The following is a 25,684-nucleotide window of genomic DNA, read 5'->3' as shown; positions in this document are numbered from 1 at the left end:
TCTATGCTATAGTATATATCAGTACCTCACTCCTTTTCATGAACAAATTATATTCTGTTATATGAACACACATTTTTTTTCAGTTGATAAGCATTTGGGATGCTTCCACTTTTTCGCCACTATGACTAATGCTGCTACGAACATAATGTACCAGTTTTGGGGTAGACATATGTTTTCAATTCCCTTGGGTACATAACTATTAGAGTAATTAGTGTGTCATACCACAAGTCTATGTTTAACCATTTGCAGAACTGCCAGACTGTTCTACAGAATGGCTGCATCATTTTACTTTCCCAATAGTAACATAACACATGAGAGTACCAATTAGTCCACAACAACTGTCCAATTTTTAAATTATCGCTATCTTAGTGGGCGTGAAAAAGTAACTTAGTGGAGTCTTTTTAAAAATATTTTTAATTGCCTTTTTTTAGAGAGGGAGGAAAAGAGAGGGTGAGAGAAAAACATCTATGTAAGAGCAAAGCATTGATCGGCTGCCTCCTGCCAACGACCCCTACTGGGGATCAAGCCCACAACCTGGGCATGTGCCCTGACTATGAATCGAACCAGCAACCTTTCAGTGCTTGGGACACTGCCCAACCAACTGAGCCACACTGGCCAGGGCGATTGGAGTCTTTCTTTGCATTTTCCTAAAGACTAATTATGCTGAACATCTTTTACTGTCCGTTTATATATCATCTTTGGAGAAATGTCTATATAAATCCTTTACCCATTTTTAATTGGGTATTTACTTTTTTATTATTTGAATTCAATGAGTTTTTTGTATATCCTGGATACTGGACCCTTGTTAGATATGTGAGTTTGCAAATATTTTCTTCTATTCTGCGGGTTGTATTTTCACTTCCTTTGAGGCATGAAAGTTTTTCATTTTGATGAAATCCAATATATCTGTTTTTTGTTTGGTTGCTTGTGCTTTAAGTGTTACATAAGAAATCACTGCCTAATCAAAGATCAAAAAATTTACTCCTATTTTTTTTTAACTTTAGCGCTTTCATTCTTTTGCATGTGGATATCCAGTTGGCCCAGCTCCATCTGTTGAAAACTTTTTTTAAAAAAATATATTTTATTGATTTTTTACAGAAAGGAAGGGAGAGGGATAGAGAGTTAGAAACATCGATGAGAGAGAAACATCAATCAGTCGCCCCCTGCACACCCCCCACTGGGGATGTGCCCACAACCAAGGCACATGCCCTTGACCAGAATCGAACCCAGGACCCTTCAGTTTGCAGGCCGACGCTCTATCCACTGAGCCAAACCGGTCAGGGCCATCTGTTGAAAACTTTTCTTCCCCCCACTAAATTGTCTTGACACCCATACAAAAAAAAATTAAATGCCCATAAATGTGTTTACATCTGGACCTCACCTGTACTCTTAATCTATATGTCTATCCCACAGTTTTGGCTACTGTATCTTTGAACTAAGAAATGTAAGTCTAATCATTATTTCTTGAAAATATTTTTTCTATCTCATTCCCTCTTTCCTCTACTTCTAGGAGTCCAATTACATGTATGTGAGACTGCTTGATATTAACCTAGGTCATTTTCTTCTCTCAGCTCTTCACGTTAGATAATTTCACAAAACCTTCCTTGTGGCATCTCCAATTCACTGTTAAGCCCATCCACTCATTTCAGATACTGTTCTTTTGAGTTCTACAATTTTGTGATCTTATTTTAAGTCACTGAGTTTTTAATAGTTGCTTTAATTCATTTTTGATCATTCCAAATGTGGGTTATCTCAGGGCCAGTTTCTATTAGCAGCATTTCTTCCCCCTAATCTGGTTCAAGTTTTCTTGCTTATTTGCATTCTAGTTATAGTTGACTGTATGCTGGACATTGTGAACACGGTGTACAATTATACTGTCTTTCCTGTTGAGCTTTGTTCTACCTGGTGCCTCTCTGTAATCCTAAAAAGGCTTAATTTAGGCTATATTAGGGCAGATCTTGAGCAATCTTTATTCTATAATAGAAGTTGGCAAACTTTTTCTGTTTGCCAACAGTAAATGTATTAGATTTGTGAGCCACAGAATGTCTATACCAAGTGTTAAACTCTGTAGTTATAGCCTAAAAGTAACATCTAAATGAATTTGCATGAATAGCCAAATTTCAACACAACTTTTATTTATGGTCACTAGAATTTATATTTTATATATTATTCTAGAGGCCCAGTACACGAAATTCATGCACTGGTAGGGTCTCTAGCAGCTGTTGGCCAGAGCCTCCCTTCCCCCGCTGTTGGCTGCTGGCCGGGGCCTCCCTTCCCCGGCTGCCAGCAGGGCATTCCTTTGCTCCCCGCCACCCCCTAGTGGTCAGTGCACATCATAATGAGCGACTGAACTCCCCCGGTCAGTCAAACTCCCGAGGGGACACTTTGCATATTAGGCTTTTATATATACGGATTCCATGAAATTCTCATGTGTCACAAAGTATTTTTTTTTTTACTTTTTAAAAAAAATCTTTATTGTTGAGATTATTAAAGATGTCCCTCTTTTTTCCCCCTATAGCTTCCCTCCACCCGGTTCCCACCCCACCCCAGGCCCTCACCACCCTATTGTCTGTGCCCATAGGTACCACATACATGCATATAAAATCTTTGTCTAATCTCTTCCCGCCCCCCCCCACTCCCTCTTCCGAGAATCGTCAGTCTGCTCCATTTCCATGCCCCTGATTCTATTACATTCACCAGTTTATTCTGTTCATCAGATTTTTTATTCATTTGATTTTTAGATTCACTTGATGATAGATATGTATTTGTTGTCAATGTGTTGTTCATAATATTTTATCTTTACCACTTTTTTTCTTCTTCCTCCTTTTAAAGAATACCCTTCAGCATTTCATATAATACTGGTGTGTTGGTGATGAACTCCTTTAGCTTTTTCTTGTCTGTGAAGCTCCTTATCTCACCTTCAATTCTAAATTATAGCTTTGCTGGGTATAGTAATCTTGGTTGTAGGTTCTTGCTTTTCATCACTTTGACTATTTCTTGCCACTCCCGTCTGGCCTGCATAGTTTCTGTTGAGAAATCAGCGGATAGTCATATGGGCACTCCCTTGTAGGTAACTAACTGTTTTTTTCTCTTGCTGCTTTTAAGATTCTCTTTGTCTTTTGCCCTTGGCATTTTAATTATGATGTGTCTTGGTGTGGTCCTCTTTGGATTCCTCTTGTTTGGGGTTCTCTGCGCTTCCTGGACTTGTAAGTCTATTTCTTTCACCAGGTGGGGGAAGTTTTCGGTCATTATTTCTTCAAATAGGTTTCCAATATCTTGCTCTCTCTCTTCTTCTGGCACACCCATAATTCAGATGTCGGTATGCTTAAAAGTTGTCCCAGAGGCTCCTTACACTATCTTCATATTTTTGGATTCTTTTTGCTTTTTGCTTTTCTGGTTGGGTGTTTTTTGCTTCCTGGCATTTTAAATCATTGATTTGATTCTCGGGATCCTCTAGTCTACTGTTGAATCCCTGTATATTATTTTTTCAGTCAGTGTATGCTTAATTTCTGAATGGTCCTTTTCCATTTTTGTGGCATTCTCACCAAGATCCTTGAAGGTCTCACTAAGTTCCTCAGAGGTTTCTAGAAGATTCTTGAGTAACCTTATAACTGTGGTTTTGAACTCTATATCCAGTAGTTTGATTTCTTCCATTTTTTTCACTTGTGTTATGTTTCTATGTCTCTGCATTTTGGCTGCTTCCCTGTGTTTGTTTCTATGTAATGGGTAGCTGCTAAGTCTCCTTGAGTTGAAAGAGTGGTCTTGTGTAGTAGGTGTCCTATAGGGCCTAGTGGTTCAGCCTCCCCAATCACCTGAGGTGGACACTCTTGGTGCACCCCTTTTGTGGGCTCTGTGCATAGTCTTGCTGTAATTAAGCCTTGACTGCTGTTGGTGTCACTGGGAGGAATTGACCTCCAGGCCAATTGGCTGTGAGGACCAGCTGCGACTACAGTAGGAGAGCTGCTGTGCAAGAGACACCTTTATGGGGCAGGACTTGTTTCAGTGGGGCTTTGGTGCTCACTGAGTCTGCCCCTTGAGTGTGTCACGTATGGATGTGAAGAGTTGTAATATGGTATGGTCTCACACTGACCACTGTGTACACTGGGTACACAGGGAGGTGCAAAGTCAGCCACTGCCTGGGGCCACCCAGCAGGAGCTACAGAGAGATTTGTAGATTCTTTCCCTTTGTGTCGGGTTTGGAAGTGCCCAGACAAGGCCCAGCTATGAAGCAAGGCAGGCTGGTATCGGTGCTGGCCTTGGGCCTTTTATTGATAGCTCTGGGGCTCCCTGACCCAGCTGCAGCTTGTTTGACAGGTTTTAGGCTCAGAAAGGACAGGCCATTCATATGCAAAAGCCGCTATGCACAGCTTGGGTGGGGTTGTAAACTGGGTAGGCTGGGGTCTCAGGGAATCTCCAGGGCAGAGTAAACAGAAATGGCTGCCAATCAGCCCTGCACCAGGGAGATCCCAGCAGGGGAACAGTGACCGCCGGGAGCACCTCCATCTGGAAAAAAGCCACCCCACATTCCTGCCCCGATGCCAGACAGTCCAGTTTCTCCCCATATGTGTCTGCGTCCCACAGAGCCTCACCCAGCACTAGAGCTCAGAGTAAGCAGGAGCTGGTAAATTCAGTTTGCGGTGCCGGACTTTTAAAAGGAGCAGCTTGGTCTCCAGCAGCCTCTGTGTCACTCAGCCCCAATCTGCACTGGTTTTTACAGTCTGTAGTTCTTACTGCCCATAGGGACTTCTTTTCCCAGCTCTGGAACCCTGGGCTGGGGGTCTGGTATGGGGCTGGGACTCCTTGCTCCTCCAGGTAGCCTCCGCAGAGGCGATCTCCCTCCCCATGAAGAGTGGCACACCTGAGTGCCGGACCAGCCTGTTCTGCCCCTCTGTACCTCCTACCAGTCTCAATGCTCTTTCTTCTTTACCTCTCTAGCTGTAGTACTTCCACTCAGCCAGCTTTCCCGCGGTTCTGGGTGATAGTTGTTCTGTATTTTAGTTGTAATTTTGATGTGGTTGTGAGAGGCAGCAAGCACAGGCATTTACCTATGACGCCATCTTGGTTACTTCTCTTTTTTTTTTCTTTTTTTAATAAAAAACATCCTTAGATCATAGGCCATACAAAAACAGCCACTGGGCCAGATTTAGCACAACAGCCATAATTTGCCAACACTACCCTGAAGTATGCTCCTTACTCCTACAACATGCCCTTTCTGGTGCCTCAAATAAATGCTCCATATGTTAACTACGTCTCTCTCTACTGTGGATGAGCTGGGATCCAACGTCATGGGACTTGTCTCACTCTTAATCTCTTAACACACACTCTGTACTAGGCCTAGAGGAATATCACCTATGCATGTGTAGCTCAGGCTTCTGCCCAGTACTCAAAGGTAACTCACACTTATACGTCTACTCCCTCTTCTCTGATACCCTGTTTAGCAAGTTCTAGTTGCTTCAGCAGCCCTCAACTCGAATCTCTCCATCCTTAGCTCAACAGAACTTCCTTGCTCTGATTGAGTCCAACTCCCCATGACATAGTCAGGAAACTGTCCTGAAGTATAGATGGGCTGAAGGTGGGGCTCACCTTGTTTGTTCTCTTTCTCTAATGTCAGTGCCTGAAACTGTTCTACTTCAAATATTTTGTCCAGTTTTATAACTGTTTGTGGCTGGGGGAAAAAATTCAATCCAGTTACTGTCATAGCTGAAAGCAGATATTAACCTCAATAAATATTGTAAAATAAATTAATGACTAAACAAACCATATTTCATAAAATTTTATGTGTGACCTTCCATTATCTCTACATCCTGGAATATGGGCAGCCCTGTGATTTGCATTTACCAAAAGAATGTGGCAAAGGACATATATTACTCCTGTGATTAAGTCGCATTATATAAAACTCCAGTCTTGCTTTAGCCTTAGAGGCTCTTTTTGTTGACTCAATGAAGTAAGCTGAAATACTGGGAAAGTCTACATGGCAAGGAACTCAAGCAGCCTTTAGGAGCTGAGTGCAGCCTCTAGCTCACAGTCGACAAGATCTGGCCCTCAGTCCTACAATCACAACAAAATGAATTCTGCCAGAACCTGAAAGAGCTTGGAAACAGATTCTCAAATCTCCACGCAAGAAGGTAGCCCAGCCAACACCTTGATTGTAGTCTTGTGAGATCCTAAGAAGAAGATCCAGGTAAGCCTGACCCAGAAAAACTGTGAGATAATGTTTGTTGTCTTAAGCTGCTACATGTGTGGTGATCTGTCACACAGCAATAGATAACTAAAATCACATGAGAGATACTATAAAACAGCCACAAATATTTAGAGCTAGGAAGTACAGCTATCAGAAGTGTGCTAAAGAACACTCAGACCTATGTCATCAATGCACAGGGGAAGAAGCTGGGATATGGTAAATTACCTGAGAAATACAGTGGCTCTTGGCCTAGCAAGAAAGAACTGGTCCATCAAAAAAGGGGTGTGGTCAGTCCTACAAGTATACTTAAAGAACAAGTACCAGCCAGGACCAGTGGTAGTGTCTTCCCAAGCACTAAAAACCTAACCTAGCACTTGGAATGGATCTTTTTACACATGCATGATTTTTTTAACATGCATTTACCATTTGTAAAATATTTGTTTACTGAGTTAATGCAGATCTTCTCCAAATGTTGACATATTTCATTACATAAGATTTCTTAAGTATCAGATTTGTTAAAATGACTATAAACCTCATCAAAAATTCTTTTAATAATAAAACTGTCAAGCTCATGGTAGCAGATACATGTTTTCCAAAATTCTAATTTTCACTTAAAAGTTCAAGTTTTGTCACTGGCAACAAATACTGTCAGTTGTTTTACTTGTACTGAGAAGCTCACTTTGTTTATTGTCATGAAACTGTCTGATAAACACCCAAGTCTAAAAAACCGCAGTTCATCTATAGTTACTCTTTTAAATAAAAATTGCTGTTTCATGAAAAAAGTGGCTTGTTCAGCATGCAACTCATATAAGGGTACAAGTGCTTTTACTTAGGACAACACAATATTTGCCATACAGCAAAATTTTTTACGTGTACTTCCCATTTCATTTCACTAGAGATTAAAATGAAATGCACTGAAAAGTCAAGATTAATAATAATTAATAATTTGTACTGCTTCAGCCAAAACAGTCAGTATGTGGCGGTGAAGAATACTAGCAGTTTGGTGCACTGCCTTGCTTGGTGCTAAGGTGCCAATAGTTTTACCCAGCAACATTTCTGCAGATCAGTACAAATATAAGTACAGTGGAAAGGACAAATAGCATCTTCATACTTATTATTAAAGAAACAGATTTGACCTCATGAATACCTTGACAAGATTTTGGAAACTCCTATGGGTTCACAGTGCCCTTTAAGAACCATTACACTATACCAATTCTAACAATTCAAAGCTTTCTCTATTATTCTTATAACACGTCGTCTCATTCCATCAATAATTACAAAGGGCTTAGTATGTAGTGCCAGGTAGGTACCATCAAGTGTCTGAGTGTCTTTGTGTCATTCACTCATACATCCCAAGCTTCTAGAATAGTGCCTAGCTGACACAAAACAAACTCTCAATATTTGTTGAATGAATGAATAAAAGAGTAGCTATTATATATTTTAACAAATTCTAAAGTCTTTCAGAGTACATTACATTACACACACACACGCACACGCACACACTAATTATTGGAATTATTTTTCAACATATAGGAAATACTTGTTAGGAAATATGGGACTTCTACTCTTACTACATTTGGAGTTATTTTATCTTCACACCATTCTAAACTTTATTATATACAGACAGTCCTTGCTTTGCATGGTACCATGGAAAGTGTACCATATGTATATCAGAAGCATGTCTTCATTCTGTATGATTCCGTGGTACTAAAATCTTTGGTAACATGGTACTGTGCAAAGCACATTAGTGCAAACAATAGAGAAATAAATCCCAATGACTCACAAATTCAATTTCAGTAAGATGGGGAGGAAAGCATTTTAGGAAGAAACAAGTGAGCCTCCTTTGGGCAATGACTTTGAATGTGCACCTTAGCGGAAAACAAATCAAACACCTAAATGACTTTTCAAACTCTTAACATGCCACTATTTCCATTTCAGTATCAGTGCTCAGAGATCAAATAATAGAGGTGGTTCAATCTTCAGAGGTGTTTGTGAATTGCTTGGGGGATGGGAGATAGAGAATCAGGAAAAGATGGACCAGCACTTTATAAAATATTGAGGCAAAATTAGGTTACAATAAATCTAGCCTGGTCTCTTTAAAATTACGGGAATTAATATTTCTCAAAACAGAATTAGTTCAATTCTTTAAACTTCTATCTCCTAACCCTTCCCTCAATTCAATCAAAAAGGCCTTAGAGTTACCCAAAACAGTTTTCTCTTTCCTTATTCCCATGCCCACATCCACAATGAGAATTTTGCTCTTCCTATTTGAGATGTATTTTTTAATGAATATAAATATTCCAAAATATTATAAATTTTAAAGTGTATTTGGCTCCAACAAAGAATAGGTATTTATACATTAAATGTTTAAATGGTTCTGCCAACAGGAAGAAATTGAAAATATTTTATAGATAAACACAAATGGCAGCTTAGCAATTAAAAAGTGCCATGGGAAAACCAATAAACAACTTCGCTTTTTAAAAAATTCTATTCTAAGTCTACTTACTAAGCACAAGTGGGACAAATGGGAAATGCTATTTAAACTATACCTTAAAATGTACTGTGATGTTCCAAGGAAGAGCTGAACTTGATGCAAGAAGATCAAATAGCAAACCAATTGGATAATGCCTAAAAACGAAAGAGTATATTTTAAGAAAGAGTAAATATTTAAAGTTATAACTACAACTCCAAAATAAATCTCCAGCACGTTTTACATCAAGTATCAGGGGACTTTAGCCACATTATCACAGAGAGGTGACATTTTATACCGTTACTTGCCTGGGCTAATATGGTATAATTCTCAGGCAGCAGGTGGTTTCTCTTCTAATCAGTTCATTCCCCAGGGAAGCCTCAATGTACATAATGTGATTGTGCTAAGGCATCTTTTATTAGCCAAGAGCACTATTATGTTACACTACAATAATACCTAATTATCATCCCAGTATTCATATTGGGCAACCTGTTTTATAAAGCTTATTTAAATATAGTTTCAATCTTAAAAACAACTTAAAATTTTAGAAAATCCTGGGAATTAAAAAGAGCAGCTAAAATAACATGCAATCACCTATTTTGTAGTGGTTATTAATATTATAGCTTATAAATTTCCAGTCTTTTACTTATACATACACATCTAAATATAGATTAGGCTATAACCTACTTTTTCCATATAACAATATGTGAAAAATTTCTAAAATGACAGATTATTCTTTTGCAATCGAATTTCAAAGTTTAAAAAAAAACTGCATTTCCTAAATAAGAGAATGTTTCCTAATATAACCATTACTCACAGTGAACCAGATTATTTAGCAACTAGAGGCCCGGTGCATGAAAATCATGCACTGGTAGGGGGTGAGGAGGGGTCCCTCAGCCCAGCCCGCACCCTCTTGCAGTCCGGAGCTCTTGCAGTCCAGGACCCCTAGCTTCTTCTTTTTTTTTTTTTTAAATATATTTTATTGATTTTTTACAGAGAGAAAGGGAGAGTGATAGAGAGAAACATCGATGAGAGAGAAACATCGATCAGCTGCCTCCTGCACACCCCCTATAGAGGATGTGCCCGCAACTAAGGTACATGCCCTTGACCGGAATCGAACCTGGGGCCCTTCAGTCCACAGGCCGACGCTCTATCCACTGAGCCAAACTGGTTAGGGCAGGACCCCTAGCTTCTTATTGGCTGCCTGCAGCAGAGGCGGGAGAAGGTCCCGCCATCGCCACTGCGCTCACCAGCCATGAGCCCGGCTTCTGGCTGAACAGCACTCCCCCTGTGGGAGCGCACTGACCAACAGGGGGCAGCTACTGCATTGAGTGTCTGCCCCCTGGTGGTCACTGTGCGTCATAGTGACTGGTCATTCTGCTGTTCAATTGATTTGCATATTAGGGTTTTATTATATAGGACCAGAGGCCCAGTGCACAGATTCATGCACAGGTGGGGTCCCTCAGTCTGACCTGCACCCTCTCACAATCTGGGACCCCTCAGGGGATGTAGCAGTGCCAAAGTGGCAGGTGGCTGGGGCCAGGAGCAGCTCTGCTGCCACTCATCCTGGCCCCGCTGCGCCTGCCACAGCTGCCACCACAGCTGTGCTCGCCAGCCGTGAGCCCAGCTTCTGCCTGAGGGTACTGACCACCAGAGGGCAACTCCTGCATTGAGCGTCTTCCCCCTGGTGGTCAGTGTGCATGATAGCAACCAGTCATTTCAGTCATTCTGGTTGTTTTGTCGTAACGGTCGCTTAGCTTTTATATACACTGAGTGGCCAGATTATTATGATCTCTGAATGCATAATAATCTGGCCACTCAGTGTATATCCTATATAATAAAAGGCTTAAAATTGTCCCCTCGACCAGGAGTTTGACCAGCAGGCAGGCCGGCCAACCGCCCATGTCCCCTCCCCCTGGCCAGGCTGGCCAGACCGGACACCACCCATGCACGAATTCATGCACCGGGCCTCTAATACATACACACACACACACACACACACACACACACACACACACACACACACACACTGAGTGACCAGATTATTATGCGTTCAGAGATCATAATAATCTGGCTACTCAGTGTATATAGATAAGCAAAATAATACAAACCTTGCTGATTTCAATGTACAAACCTTTTTTTTTTTAAATAAATCTTTATTCAGATTATTACAATTATTTCTCCTTTTCCCCCCCATAGCTCCCCTCCACCCACTTCCCACCCCACCTTCTGCCCTTACCTCCCCCCCCCCACTGTCCTCATCCATAGGTGTATGATTTTTGTCCATTCTCTTCATGAACCCCCCATACCCCTTTCCCCCTGAGAATTATCAGTCCACTCCCTTTCTATGCCCCTGATTCTATTATATTCACCAGATTATTCTGTTCCTCAGGTTTTTAATTCACTTGATTTTTAGGTTCGCTTGTTGATAGATATGTATTTGTTGTTCATAATTTTTCTCTTTACTTTTTTCTTCTTCCTCTTTAAGAATACCTTTCAGCATTTCATATAATACTGGTTTGGTGGTGATGAACTCCTTCAGCTTTTTCTTATCTGTGAAGCTCTTTATCTGCCCTTCAATTCTGAATGATAGCTTTGCTGGGTAGAGTAATCTTGGTTGTAGGTTCTTGCTATTCATCACATTGAAAATTTCTTGCCACTCCCGTCTGGCCTGCATAGTTTCTGTTGAGAAGTCAGCTGACAGTCGTATGGGTGCTCCCTTGTAGGTAATTAACTGTTTTTCTCTTGCTGCTTTTAATATTCTCTCTTTGTCTTTTGCTCTTGGCATTTTAATTATGATGTGTCTTGGTGTGGTCCTCTTTGGATTCCTTTTGTTTGGGGTTCTGTGCGCTTCCTGGACTTGTAAGTCTATTTCTTTCACCAGGTGGGGGAAGTTTTCGGTCATTATTTCTTCAAATAGGTTTTCAGTATCTTGCTCTCTGTCTTCTTCTGGCACCCCCATAATTCTGATGTTGGTACGCTTGAAGTTGTCCCAGAGTCTTCTTACATTATCTTCAACTTTTTGGATTTTTTTTTTTTTTGCTTTTTGCTTTTTCGGTTGAGTGTTTTTTGCTTCTTTGTATTTCAATTCTTTGACTTGATTCTTGTGTTCCTCTATTCTGTTTCTGGGTCTCTGTATAATATTTTTTATTTCAGTCAGTGTATGTTTAATTTCTAGTTGGTCCTTTTTCATATCTTCGAGGGTCTCGTTATATTTATCGGCCTTTTCTAGGATATTCTTAAAAAGTCTTATAACAGTGGTTTTGAATTCTATATCCAGTCGTTTGTTTTCCTCCATTTCTTTCGTTTGTGATCTGATTCTTTGTCTATGCTGGGAGAAGTTTGGTGCTGGAGACAGCCTTATAGGATTAGACTTGCCAAATTGCAATAGCCTCTGTGCTCAGCTTGGATGGGGTGGAGTCTCAGTCTTGGCTTCCTGTCAGCCTTGCCCTTGCGCGCATGTGCGCTTTCAGTCCTCCGCCTTCCCCAGCTCAAGTCTCCGCCTGAGAGTCCAGACTCCCCCCACAAGAGCGTGGGTCCCCAGGGGCTCGCCTGGAACTGGGGTTCACTGCAGTCAGAACTGGGGCTCAGTGCAGTCAGAATCCTCTGACTCCCTTCCACTAGGGAAAGCCTGTGGCAACTTCCGCAGCCTTTGTGCGCACTGGCGCGCGCGCGTGTGCGCACTTTCAGTCCTCCGCCTTCCCCGGCTCCCGAGTCTCCGCCCGAGAGTCCAGACTCCCCCCACAAGAGCGTGGGTCCCCAGGGGCTCGCCCGGAACTGGGGTTCAGTGCAGTCAGAACTGGGGCTCAGTGCAGTCAGGATCCTCTGACTCCCTTCCACTAGGGAAAGCCTGTGGCAACCTCCGCAGCCTTTGTGCGCACTGGCCCACGTGCGCCTTCAGACTTCTGCCTTTCCCAGCTCGAGTCTCCGCCCGAGAGTCCAGACTCCCCCCACAAGAGCGTGGGTCCCCAGGGGTTCGCCCGGAACTGGGGTTCAGTGCAGTCAGAACTGGGGTTCAGTGCGGTCGGAGGCTTCCTTCCCCCTTCCGCCAGAGAAAGTCAGCCAGGCTCTCAGCCGCCCTTCCTCTCTGCGCGCACAAAGCCCCTTTGCCGTACCTCCAATTCTCTGTGAGGTTTTCTCTTTCCTTCTACTTGTAGAATTTTCATTCAGCCAGCTTTCCTGTGGTTCTGGATGGTGTCCGTTCTGTCTTTTAGTTGTAGTTTTGAAATTGTTGTGCAAGGCAGCAGTTTAGGTGTTTACCTATGCCGCCATCTTGGTTTCTCCCAAACCTTATTTTTTTATATCACCCTTTTAAAGAATCTAAAATAGCTTATTCAGTAAATCAGAATTAAATAATACTCCTAACAATGGCAAAAGAGGACTCCTTGGTGTTATGTACAGTCCTGTTGTTTCCCATATATTAGTGAATTACTCCTAGATTTTAAGAACTAAAAAATTGGAAAATGTATCCTATTTCCCTCAAAATGAATGACCCAATACATTATCTCACCAAGATTCAAATATCAGCTAATACTATTTATGCTTCCTTATGTCTACATAATATAGTTGTGGAAAAGTCATCAGTCATTAGAGATCATATATTTATTTAGAATGAATGCCCTGCTAGTAAAATAAAACAGTGGGTAGCTTTAGTCATACGAGTTGTATTTCTTAATAATAACCCTTAAACTTCTCTCTATTCAAAGGTCAGCATCTATTATGAGTCTTTCACAAATAGAAATGAATACTGAAGAAAACTTTGGACTACCTAAATAATAGAATGTTTCATTCAGGATATTCTGAAACCAGAAAAAATTCTGGCCTCAATCAAAACCTAAAATAAAAACAATTAAAAACAACAAAAATATTGCACTAGAGACAAATTATAGATTTTAGTGCCTTCTGGTCCCTTTCTCTGAACTCTTAAAATTGTATAAGTTCTACATAAGGCCTTGTACTTTTACAGGTGTACCGGTTAATAATGCGGATTTTTGTCAATAGATGGAATTACACATATGTTGATATATATGCGATTTGACATATATGCTATTTTGTTGTATTGACAGCAAGCTTCAAAACTTCATATGACAACTTTTCTGAAGGTGTTAACATCATAGATATTTTTATGCTTAAAAATGTCGAATTTCATGCCAAAAAAAGAGCATTTGTGGGAAGTTTTACTTCATTACTTTATTTTGAAGAAAAAGTTATCGTATACTTTGGGAAGCTTATGGTGAACATGCTCCATCTCAAGATACTTGTGAATGCTGGTTTAAATGCTTTAAAAGTGATAATTTCGATGTGAAAGACAAAGAACGTCCAGGTCAACCGAAAAAGTTTGAAGACCAACAATTACAAGCATTATTGGATGAAGATGCGTGTCAAACTCAAAAACAACTTGCAGAAAGATTAAACGTTGCTCAGCAAACAATTTCCGATCATTTACAAGCAATAGGAAAGATTTTAAAGGAAGGAAAATGGGTGCCACATCAACTGAACAAAAGACAAATGGAAAACCGAAAAGTCATCAGTAAAATGTTGCTTCAATGGCACGAAAGTCTTTTTTGCATCGAATTGTGACTGGCGATGAAAAGTGGATTTGAGAATCCCAAACGTACAAAATCATGGGTTGATCCAGGTCAACCATCAACATCGACTGCAAAGCCAAATCACTTTAGAAAGAAGACAATGCTCTGCATTTGGTGGGATCAGGAAGGTGTGGTGTATTATGAGCTTCTAAAACCAGGTGAAACCATTAATACTGATCCCCACCGACAACAAATAATCAATTTGAACCACCCTTTGATCGTGAAACATCCAGAATGTGCCAGAAGACACAGCAAAGTAATTTTGCTTCATGATGATGCACCATAACACACTTCAAAACCAGTTAAAGACACGTTAAAAGATCTTGCCTGGGATGTATTAACCCACCAGCTGTATTCACCAGACCTTGCTCCTTCAGATTACCACTTGATCCGATCAGTGGCACACGAACTTTCTGAGCAGCACTTCAAAACATACAAAGAAGTGGAAAATTGGGTCTCTGAATGGTTTGCCTCAAAACAAGAAAAGTTTTATTGGGATGGTATGCACAAATTACCTCAAAGATGGGGGAAATGTATAGCTAGCGATGGACATTACTTTGAATAAAGGACTTTTGATGTTTCTCTTGAAATTATCGTGTTTTCTTTGATTACAAAATCCGAATTATTAACCGGGTACAACAAAGTTGTTATACACCTGGTACAACTGACCTTTTTTAGTCTTCATTCTTTCTTTTCTTTTTTTTAATAATGTTCCTCTTAGGTATCTTAGATATGTACAAATAAGAATGAATGTGAATATTTAAGCTAACAGGGACTATTGCTTTCCAAATTATATGTAGTACTGCACATATAATTATAGAATCCCTTTAACAATTTAAGTAGTTGACCCATTGGATAGATTCACCAGTGGTCCCATAAAATAGCTAGCAGCACAGTATTGTGCACATTCTCTGCCATTCACAATGAAACTGTATGCAAATTCTCAAGTTAAGTCAAATATTACTTTAAAAGCAATCAATAATGTCATATAAAATCAAATATATTTTTAAAATAAATAATAATTATTTGGGTCAGAATACATGTTAACATGAAAAGACTCAATCAATTATTGTTTACCCTCAATATTAAATAACCATGACTGTAAGTGCACAGAATCTTGAACAAAGAGCTATTTATGAATGCAAAATCAAAGAGCCACAAAATAGGTAACCCTCAGTTTACCACAAAGATTCCGTTGCCCAGCTGATATGGCTCAGTGATTGATTCAGGAGGTTATGAACCAGGAGGTCAAGGTGGATTCCTGGACAGTGCACATGCCCAGGTTGCGAGCTCGAGCCCCAATAGGGGGTGTGCAGGAAGCATCTGATCAAAGATTCTCATCAGTGATATTTCTCTCTCCCTCTCCCTTCCTCTCTGAAATCAATAAAAATATATATTTTTTTAAATTAGGAAAAGAACAAAGATCCAATAGACCCAATTTTAGGTTCTGAATGTCTTTTCTGAGCACCTTTATTTTAGGTTTGACACTTCATAACTTTCATTTTTCTTAAAGATTTTACAAAAACCACACAGAAAACTCATTAAAAGAAAAAAGATGAAAACTTTATCTACTAATTTCCACAAGGATCTACTGGACCCTTTTATAAATCTATGATGTTTTATGGGATCTTGGTGATCTTGTCTTTCCTCTATCTTGAAACATTTTGCTATTTCATCATTCTTGGAATTATTTCATCGTTACACTTAGCAATTATTCCCAACTAATGCTAAAAATAACTAAAATAGTAAGAATTTGGGAAATAGCATGTCTAGAAGGATGATACAATCAAGTATCCTTTTTCCATTTTTGTAATGTGTCATCTAAAATATTACATCATAGCCCTGACCGGTTTGGCTCAGTGGATAGAGCGTCAGCCTGCAGACTCAAGGGTCCCGGGTTCGATTCCAGTCAAGGGCATGTACCTTGGTTGCAGGCACATCCCCAGTGGGGAGTGTGCAGGAGGCAGCTGATCGATGTTTCTCTCTCATCGATGTTTCTAACTCTCTATCCCTCTCCCTTCCTATCTGTAAAAAAATCAATAAAATATATATATTTTTTTAATTTTTTAAAAAATAAAATATTACATCAGAGTTCAATGAAGTTTAAAAAAAGGATCAGATCTACCTTTGGAGTCTACTTTAGCCATCACTAATACAGCTGGAAATTTAAAATGTCATTATTTTCCATCCATAATAGGAGAGAGAAGAAAATTAAGAGAAAGATGCTATACACTTGTTAGATAAATCAGAAGATTTTTGCAGAGACAAATAGCAGTACCTTAGACTTTAATGACAATGGTAAAACTGATCATTTAAAGTAAAATCTCAGACTATGGGTCTTTAGATGATATACTAGTGACGGGTAGGTAATCTTTTTTCTGAAAAGGGCCATTTGGATATCTCTAACATCATTCGAGGGCCATAGAAAGTTATCAACTTAAAAAATTAGCCTGCTATATTTGGTCAAACATTTAATTAACTCACCCCTAATGCCTCGACAGAGCCAGACCAAATGATTTCATGGGCCTTATATGGCCCTCAGGCTGAATGTTCCCCACGTGATAGTAAATGAATTTTATAGAACTCAAGAACTAATAAATAAACAATATATTTCTAAGGATATCATATGGCATTTCTTATTCACTTAGTCATTCAACAGAAAGGTCATTTGAATGTATGGCAACTGATGACCAGTTCTTGCAGTCAGAGGATGTTGACCATTTCAGGTATATAAAAATTAAAAACCAGGAAAATATGAGGTGAAAATGTAAATTTGCTGTATTTAAATACTTTCTAAAATTTCTGATAAAGTTGTTATACACTATTCCTTTATCCTTACTTCTCTAAATTATTTACAAAGTGATTTAAATATATATATATATATATATATATATATATATATATATATATATATTTTAAAGTTCATTGAAGTCAGTGGTAAATGATGCTGACTCTTTTTTCTGATGTACCGAGAATTATGATGGCAATTTAAATATTGTTTCCTAATACTTCAGATTAAGTATTAATATAAACAAGAATTCTAAAAATATAAAAACTTAAGAAAATAACCACTTATTTCTTTTTTTATAAATTTTTTTTATTGATTTCAGAGAGGAAGGGAGGGGGAGAAAGAGATAGAAACATCATCAATGATGAGAGAATCATTGATAGGCTGCCTCCTGCACCCTCCCCTCCCCCGGCCCCCCGCACTGGGGATCAAGCCCGAAACCTGGGCACGTGCCCTTGACCGGAATCGAACCTGGGACCTTTCAGTCCGCAGGCCGACGCTCTATCTACTGAGCCAAACCAGCTAGGCCATAACTACTTATTTCTATTGTAAAAGTATATGGTTCATATGTGGCTCAAAGCAGATGTTTATGTCAGAATGATTCTGATGCAATACTAACTCCAAAAAAATACACTATCTTAATTGATTCTAAGATTATTTCTTTTTAATGAACCTATTAATATGCAAGAAAATCTCTAAAAGAAAACAGAATTAGCAAATATTAAAGATACTAAATTTCTCTTACACTATAATCTGACTTACATCAAGGACTTCAAAAGTACAAACTTGCATAACTCCTCTAAACAGATATTCTAGACAGTTTTGTCAAGAGGTTCCTAACCCACAAAATAGAAACCACATATGCTGTAACTAAAAGTAAATCATAATGTAGCCATTGTTACTACTGCCAATCTAACCTGAATTAAATAGCAAAGGAAGTGGTGAGGATTTGAACCTGGGATATACATCAGAAGAGGATCCAACTAGCTAAAGGTTCAATCTATATTGCTCTAAAAAAATGGTTGCATCAGAATATTTAGTGTTGGGTCTATTTTCACATTTTATTCATTTTCTTTCTCTTCCTTAAGCTGCTCTTGTTTTTTCTAAATTCAATTTCCAAAATAAATTAGTATTTTCATTTTTCTTTGCATAAGGTGTTTCTTCTTTACCCATTCATTAGTGCTAACATACATATACACAACTGGCTCACAGCATAGCAATAATGGATATGCTCTGAAGCCAGCCAAGGGTGTTAATTCTAGTCTAAACATCTGCAGTCAGACAGCAAGCCAGTAGTCTAAAATCAGCACTGACAAGAATCTTCCCCATATACTAGAGAACTATTGCCCCACTTCATTTCACTGAAATAAATGCAGCCCGTTCCTAAGCTTGCTGCTTTCATTGAATAATAAAAAAAAAGGTGTAACTCAAATGTAAACCAAAGTAATTTAATGATTGCAATCAATTTTGCCTTTATCCATGGCACAAACAACTATAGACTAGCACTGTGTTTTACAGCTTTCTAAGCCTGTTCTTATGTACAAAAATAACCAATAACCAATGGACTGTTGCATGCATAAAATGCTGTAAGTAATCCACATTTCAAATATCTAGTTTACAGAATAATTTATAAAATTTTAGAAATTTACAATCTTGGAAAAATGATTAGAATGGAAAAGTGCCTTCATGGTATTTATGATTAAGATGTTAAAGTTGTTTTGTTAAAATTTACTTTTGAAATTACCTAGGTACACTATTAAATTCTGGGTCATTCTACTACGTCTATGCTTAAAATCAACATTAGTATTTGCTTCTTTATTTAATTCAAAAGAGTTTCAATTTCTTACTTTCAACAAGTCCTGAAAATAAGTCAATTTACACAAAATAATATCCCATTAGAGAGACTTGTTTTATAGTTGACAAAAAGAGAAGCTTTTCTAAGTTTTGTATCTGAAGGCCTAAAATCTAAACCAGTATTAGAGTATACTATGAAGTATTCTTCAGAAGAACTATTCTTTTAAAATAAGTAATATAAAAGTAACAAACAAATTTTGAACACTTGAGTTATGTATGGTACAAGAAACTTCACTCCTTAAAATGCAATGTTAGAGCACCCTCTGCTGACTAATCAACTCAAATCACTCTAAAAAAAACCCACCAATATCCTTACATTTGAGTTAGATCAGCCCTTTCCACTTCCCAAGTGATTTTAAAAACTTAAACAGACAAAAAGATTGTAGAGGCTAAAGTATCAATCAGATAAAACCTCCTTGAAATCTCTCTACAAATCAACAACATATTAAGTACTCATTAAGTATATGACACTGCTCTTAAATATTCTGCTATTCTAATCTGGACAAATTAACATAAGCAATTAAAAAAAAAAAAGAATTGGAGAAAACAACTGACAAATAGAATATCAGCAGGTGTCGTGGAAAAAGCCCTGAACTAAGACTCTCAAAATCTGGTCCTACTTGCTTATTTGCACAAGTTATTTTATTTATTGTAGCTTTCTCAGTTTTCTCAATAAAAGAGACTAATTTAGATTCATCCATTCCTTAAACAAACATTGACTTAGCATATCTCACATGCTACTGCTTAAGGTACAAAGCCCCAGCTTAAGCATCTCATGAAGATATTTAAACAATTATAAAAGCATAAGTACAAATAGGAAAAGGACTTGTAAAGGGAAAAGGATAGCAATTCATGCTCTTTCTTTCTTTTTTAAAAATAAGTTGTCTAAACTGGTGTTTAATTTACTTTCTCACTTGAATTTATTTAAAACTCCAAAGAATCCTATATAATAAAAGCCTAATATACAAATAGACCGAACAGCAGAACAACCAGTGGAACGACCAGTCGCTATGATGTGCACTGACCACCAGGGGGCAGACGCTCCCCAGGCGGCAGGCCCCAGGGCAGCCAAGGTGGGTGCCAGCCGGGGGGGGGGGGGGGATGAGGGGGGGCACCCAATCACCCTGCCAGTCGCCCCGCAGAGGGAGGCGACCAACAGTGGTGGCGGGGGTGGGCAGCGCCAGGCCAGCTAAGGTGGGTACCAGCGCCCCTCCTCCCCCAATTGCCCTGCCAGTTGCCCCACAGATCAGCCCTGATCGCCAGCTAGGCCTAGGGACCCTACCCATGCATGATTTCGTGCATTGGGCCTCTCATCAAGTATAAGAAAGATGCTATCATCCTACTCAAATAAATGCTCCTCAACTCTTAAGATACTTGTATGGTCTCAAAAGCCCAAGTCCTAGAAAGCTTCAGTAGTAGCTACCGCAATGATTACCCTATCCTATGAGTCTTACTGCTTAATTAAATGCCAGGTATTTACTGATAGCCTATTTCCAGGAAGATAATTCTTTTAACACAGGAAAAAGCTGCTATTGTTGGAAACAAAGAGAGAAAAGATCAAGACTTAGCTCAGAAGTCCTGGATTACACTCATGCCTCTGAAAGTTATTCATTCCTTATATGGAGTACCTAACCATACTAAAGGAAAGTGTACCTAAAGCCATTAAATACAATGAGCTTATAGCAAGACATAACTATGCGAGTGGTAGCATACATAAAAAGTTAACAACCCAAAAACTAAAATGAACCAAGATCCATGAACACAATTACTTTCATATAAACTCTCTAAAAGGGGAAATAATTTCACTGTTTAATAAAAGACATTCAAAGGGATAAATACTGACAAAGTAGGAACATGATGTATTTATGCCAAAAATATTACTCTGTAGTTACAGTGATATATGGGTCCAAATATTATTTATTGATAGCATATGTAGAATATAAGCCAATAGAATACAAATGATATCAAATACAAAAATAGCCTCCACACAGGACAGATTAAAACAGCATCTGAAGGATGATAACTTAACCATCATTTACTATAAAAGCTAAATTGAGGTTTCCCATCTTTTCTAGGATTTCTCAATTGGAGGGTGGTTTTATACCCCACAAAAAGCTCTATTATCATAACTAGAGGGAATGTTTATTGGTACTAGTAGGTAGAGGCAAGGGCTGCCTTCTAAAAATCCTACAATGTACAGGGTAGCCCTCCCCCAACCAAGAATTATCCAGGTCCAAGTGTCAATAGGGCCCTTGTTGAGAAATCCTGCTCTACAATGGTTAAAATAGAAAAGCGTGGTGTCAGTCACACAGATTCTTACAATAATCTATAACAAATACACATAAACAATGCAATTACAATATCCAATTAGAATATAGATAGATCTGTCAAGAACATAGCTGTCTTATTATTACTCACCTACAATCTTTCCCCCTCTCTCCTTTCCCACCACTCTCCTGATCCTTGCTCCTCTTATACTTCTTTTAAGCCACCTTCCCATTCCAAAACCTCGAATTTTTCTGAGAAATAAAAAGACCCAGGAAAAAAAACACTAATTATCTATCTTGCCTGAGGTCTAGAACTATTCAAGAGTCATGAATCTGATATATGATCATGAAGCTCAATAGAATTGGTTTTGTGTGAGGTGTTTTTTAATCCTCACCCGAGGATATGTTTCCTCTGATTTTAGAGAGAAAGGAAGGGAGAGGGAGAGAGGGAGAAACATCAATGTGAGAGAGAAACATCAATCAGTTGCCTCCCATACGTGCCCCGAACCTGCAACCCAGGTATGTGCCCTGACTGGGAATCAAACCCATGGCCCTTCAGTGCAAAGAACAATGCTCCAACCAATTGAGCCACACCAGTGAGGGCAAGGTCATCATTGTTTTGATTTAAAAAAAATTTAAGGAACTTGGTCATCCTGTCCCAGAACCACCTCAAAATGGTAGAGATGTGACCAGTAATATGAAATATCATTCTATATATGTCTACACTATTACAAAAAATTTACTCATGAACACAAGGTGAATTCTAAAAGTTCACTCCTTGTTTCTAAACAATCCTTAAATTCAGCCACACTTATTAAACACCTACCAGCTTCCTTTTATTTAAGTCACTTTTAAAACTCATTTTAATAGTCTCATATTCAGAGAATAAGTCCATTTTTAACCTGTTTCTACTCTTCATATTTCATTTATATTTTGATTCAGTTTGTATCCACTTGGCAGCATTTCAACACTTATAACCACTTTTTCATATTCTTCTCTCTGCAATTTCTCTGGTTATATTAAATATGTTTGGAAGCACAACAAACAAAACTCCCAATAATAGAGGAAGTATTAAATACATCATCTGTATATGGATAAACACAGGTTCAGGATTTATTTTCAATATAATTCTTAAAAAATAATATAATACCAAAATTATTTTTCACATAAAAAGGAAATCAATATACTTTAAATACTAAACCAAGGCTAGATAAAATGTGCTTACAGCACAGTGATCAACTAAATGTGGCCACCAGTTTGAAAGATGCCATTGGAAATAATCACACTTATATATAAAGATCTGTAAAGATTTTGGAGATAGTAATAAAACTGAATAGTGTCACAGAGTGACTTATTAAGGGGTTTTAAATATATTTCAAAAACAACAACAACCCATAAACAAATATATCATTATACCATATAAAAATCTATTAAAAATGTACAAATCTATCCAATCTCCCATGAATCCAAATGGGAGGCAGAAATATTTTCCATAAAATAGTCTAATAATAGTTTAAAATGTACTGTGTTATATGAGCTAGGCCAGTGATTTCTTTCTTTACAGAAGTTGTTAAAAATTGCTTCAGGGCACTATACCTTCTTAAGGTTAGCATATACTCAATGCTTAATAATGCAGAAAAATTCACTCACCATTTCAGTGGCGTGCCTTCATGTTCAAACCATATCTCACTTATGTCTTCTTGTCTCATAACCTTCTGAAAGTGCTTTTTCACTTTGTCAGTTACCAACGTCAAATAACTTACTCTTGGCAAAAGTAACTGAAATGAAAATTTGTAAAACCATATTTACTTACTATTAAGTTTTTGAATTTTAAGGAAAAACAACCATGTTCTCTGCATTATTTTGAATATTCCACACAAATCAAAGGCTAAAGGTTAAGATGTTTAAAAATTTCTTATGAGATCATTACTTAAAGTACAGCTTATAGCATAAATGCCTAGAATAAACAACACAAATCTAAGTATACTCTTTCTATAATTTCCTCCAAATAAAGAACAATGTAACCAAATGCCATACTATTTAGGATATTTAGTACTTCAAGCAACTTTAACTTAAAAATATAAATCAACTTTAACTATAAAAATAATTAAACTATTCTGAGAGCATAATCAACTCAGTCCTAGTGTATACCTTGACGGATCAATCAGGACTTCTCAACTGCTCTCCCATGTTTTGAAAATCTACTGTGTATTAGATTAGTTGCAATGGTGAATACCAAGACAAAGACATAATCTGTCATCTATATGAGGCTAAAATAGAAGTTTAAAAAGTGAGTATTTTTATAACTACTTACAAAAATATTCATGGCAGCAACAGATCTTTAACAGTCAACTAGAAATTTTCATTTGATGAACAGGGGCCACTACGATACCATGAATAAAAGAATGGCATGATGAAAAACAGTATTTGAGGAACATTCTAGCACTTGTACATAAAAGACTAAAAGGAGATTATAGACAGGCTATCTGTTAAGGAAATATTACATGAGGAGATGATGGGGATCAAGAAATGGAAAAGTGGGAGAAACCAAGATGGTGGCATAGGTAAAGACCTAAACTGCTGCCTCGCACAACAATTTCAAAACTACAACTAAAGACAAAACGGACATCATCCAGAACCACAGGAAGGCTGGCTGAGTGGAAATTCTACAACTAGAAGGAAAGAGAAAAGCACACTGAGACTCACAGGAGCTGTGGAAGGCAGAGGTAGGGAGGCGCACGCACGCTGCAACTGAGTACGCAGCCGGCTTTCTCAATCAGGAGGGAGACAAAAGCTCCCGACTGCTCTGAACTCCAGTTCCGGGTGAGACTCTGGGGACCCAGACTCATACGGGGAGAAACTGGACTGTCTGGCAGTGGGCGAAACACGAGGGTGGCTTTCTCTCAGAGGTGCTTGCAGCGAATACCGCAGGACACTGAGACCCAGGGGCCTCTTAGGGCAGGGCTGATGGGAAGCCATTGCTGTTTGCTCTGCCCTGAGATCCTGCCCCATGAAGCCATTGTTGTTTGCTCCGCCCTGAGACTCCGCCCCATCCAAGCTGAGTGCAGAGGCTTTTGCATATGAATAGCTTGGTCCTCTGAATTCTAAATTTACCTAACAAACTGCAGCTGAGTCAGTGAGACCCAGAACATCCAAAAGAAGGCCCAAGGCCTTACAGCAGCTTGCATTGCTTCACAGCTGGGCCTCATCTGGGCACCTCCAAAACCCAAACAAAGAAGAGGAATCTGCAGATCTCTCCTAGCTCCTGCTGGGTGGCCTCAGTCAGAGACTAAATTAGCACCACCTTGGAGATCCAAGAGCCAGTGTACCCAGGGGTCAGAGTGGGACCATCCAGATTACAACTCCTCAGATCCATAAGGGACAAATTCAGGGGGCAGACTCAGTGAGCACCAAAGCCCCACTGAAGCAAGTCTTGCCTCATAAGGGTGTCTCCAGCACAGAAGTTCTCCCATCATAGACACAGCTGATCCTCACAGCCAATTGGCCTGGAGGTCAATTCCTCCCAGTGATACCAACAACAATCAAGGCTTAACTACAACAAGACTGTGCACACAGCCCACAAAGGGGTGCATCAAGAGTGTCCACCTCAGGTAACTGGGGAGGCTGAGCCACTGGGCCCTATAGGACACCTAGCACACAAAGCCACTTTATCAACTCAGGGAAGCAGCCAAAATGCGGAGAAAAGAAACAGGTCACAAATGAAAGAAATGGAGGAAAGCAAATGACTGGATATAGAGTTCAAAACCACGGTTATAAGGTTTTTCAAGAATTTTCTAGAAAAGGCCGATAAATTTAGTGAGACCCTCGAGGATATGAAAAAGGACCAACTAGAAATTAAACATACACTCACTGAAATAAAAAATAATATACAGAAACCCAACAGCAGACTAAAGGATCGCAAGAATCAAGTCAAAGATTTGAAATACAAAGAAGCAAAAAAACACCCAACCAGAAAAGCAAAAAGAATCCAAAAATATGAAGAAAGTGTAAGGAGCCTCTGAGACAACTTCAAGCGTACCAACATCTGAATTATGCGGGTGCCAGAAGAAGAGAGAGAGCAAGATACTGAAAACCTATTTGAAGAAATAATGACCGAAAACTTCCCCCACCTGGTGAAAGAAATAGACTTACAAGTCCAGGAAGCGCACAGAACCCCAAACAAAAGGAATCCAAAGAGGACCACACCAAAACACATCATAATTTTTTTTTAAATATATTTTTATTGATTTTTTACAGAGAGGAAGGAAGAGGAATAGAGAGTTAGAAACATCCATGAGAGAGAAACATCGATCAGCTGCCTCCTGCACGCCCCCTCCTGGGGATGTGCCCACAACCAAGCTACATGCCCTTGACCGGAATCGAACCTGGGACCCTTGAGTCCGCAGGCTGACGCTCTATCCACTGATAGAGCGTCAGCCTATCATAATTAAAATGCCAAGAGCAAAAGACAAAGAGAGAATCTTAAAAGTAGCAAGAAAAAAACAGTTAGTTACCTACAAGGGAGCACACATAAGA

General features: G+C 39.0%; 1 protein-coding gene across 5 annotated transcripts in view; it reads right to left on the bottom strand.

The window, feature by feature from the left end:
* ATG5 (autophagy related 5) overlaps positions 1-25,684 on the bottom strand; it is a 132,246-nt gene that overhangs the window by 93,512 nt on the left and 13,050 nt on the right. For 4 of the 5 annotated variants that reach the window (XM_080664273.1, XM_080664277.1, XM_080664274.1 and 1 more), the window contains 2 exons: positions 22,799-22,926; positions 8,731-8,809 (listed from right to left, as the gene is read on the bottom strand). In XM_080664273.1, coding sequence (XP_080520399.1) covers positions 8,731-8,809; positions 22,799-22,926 — 207 coding nt within the window. The remainder of the gene's footprint in view (positions 1-8,730; positions 8,810-22,798; positions 22,927-25,684) is intronic. The other variant, XM_080664276.1, reaches the window with a different exon arrangement.

The sequence above is a fragment of the Plecotus auritus genome (assembly GCF_963455305.1).
Source record: "Plecotus auritus genome assembly, chromosome: 4".
Lineage (NCBI taxonomy): Eukaryota > Metazoa > Chordata > Mammalia > Chiroptera > Vespertilionidae > Plecotus > Plecotus auritus.
The sequence above is the reverse complement of the archived record's forward strand: the minus strand, read 5'-3'. Positions and strand labels throughout refer to the sequence as shown.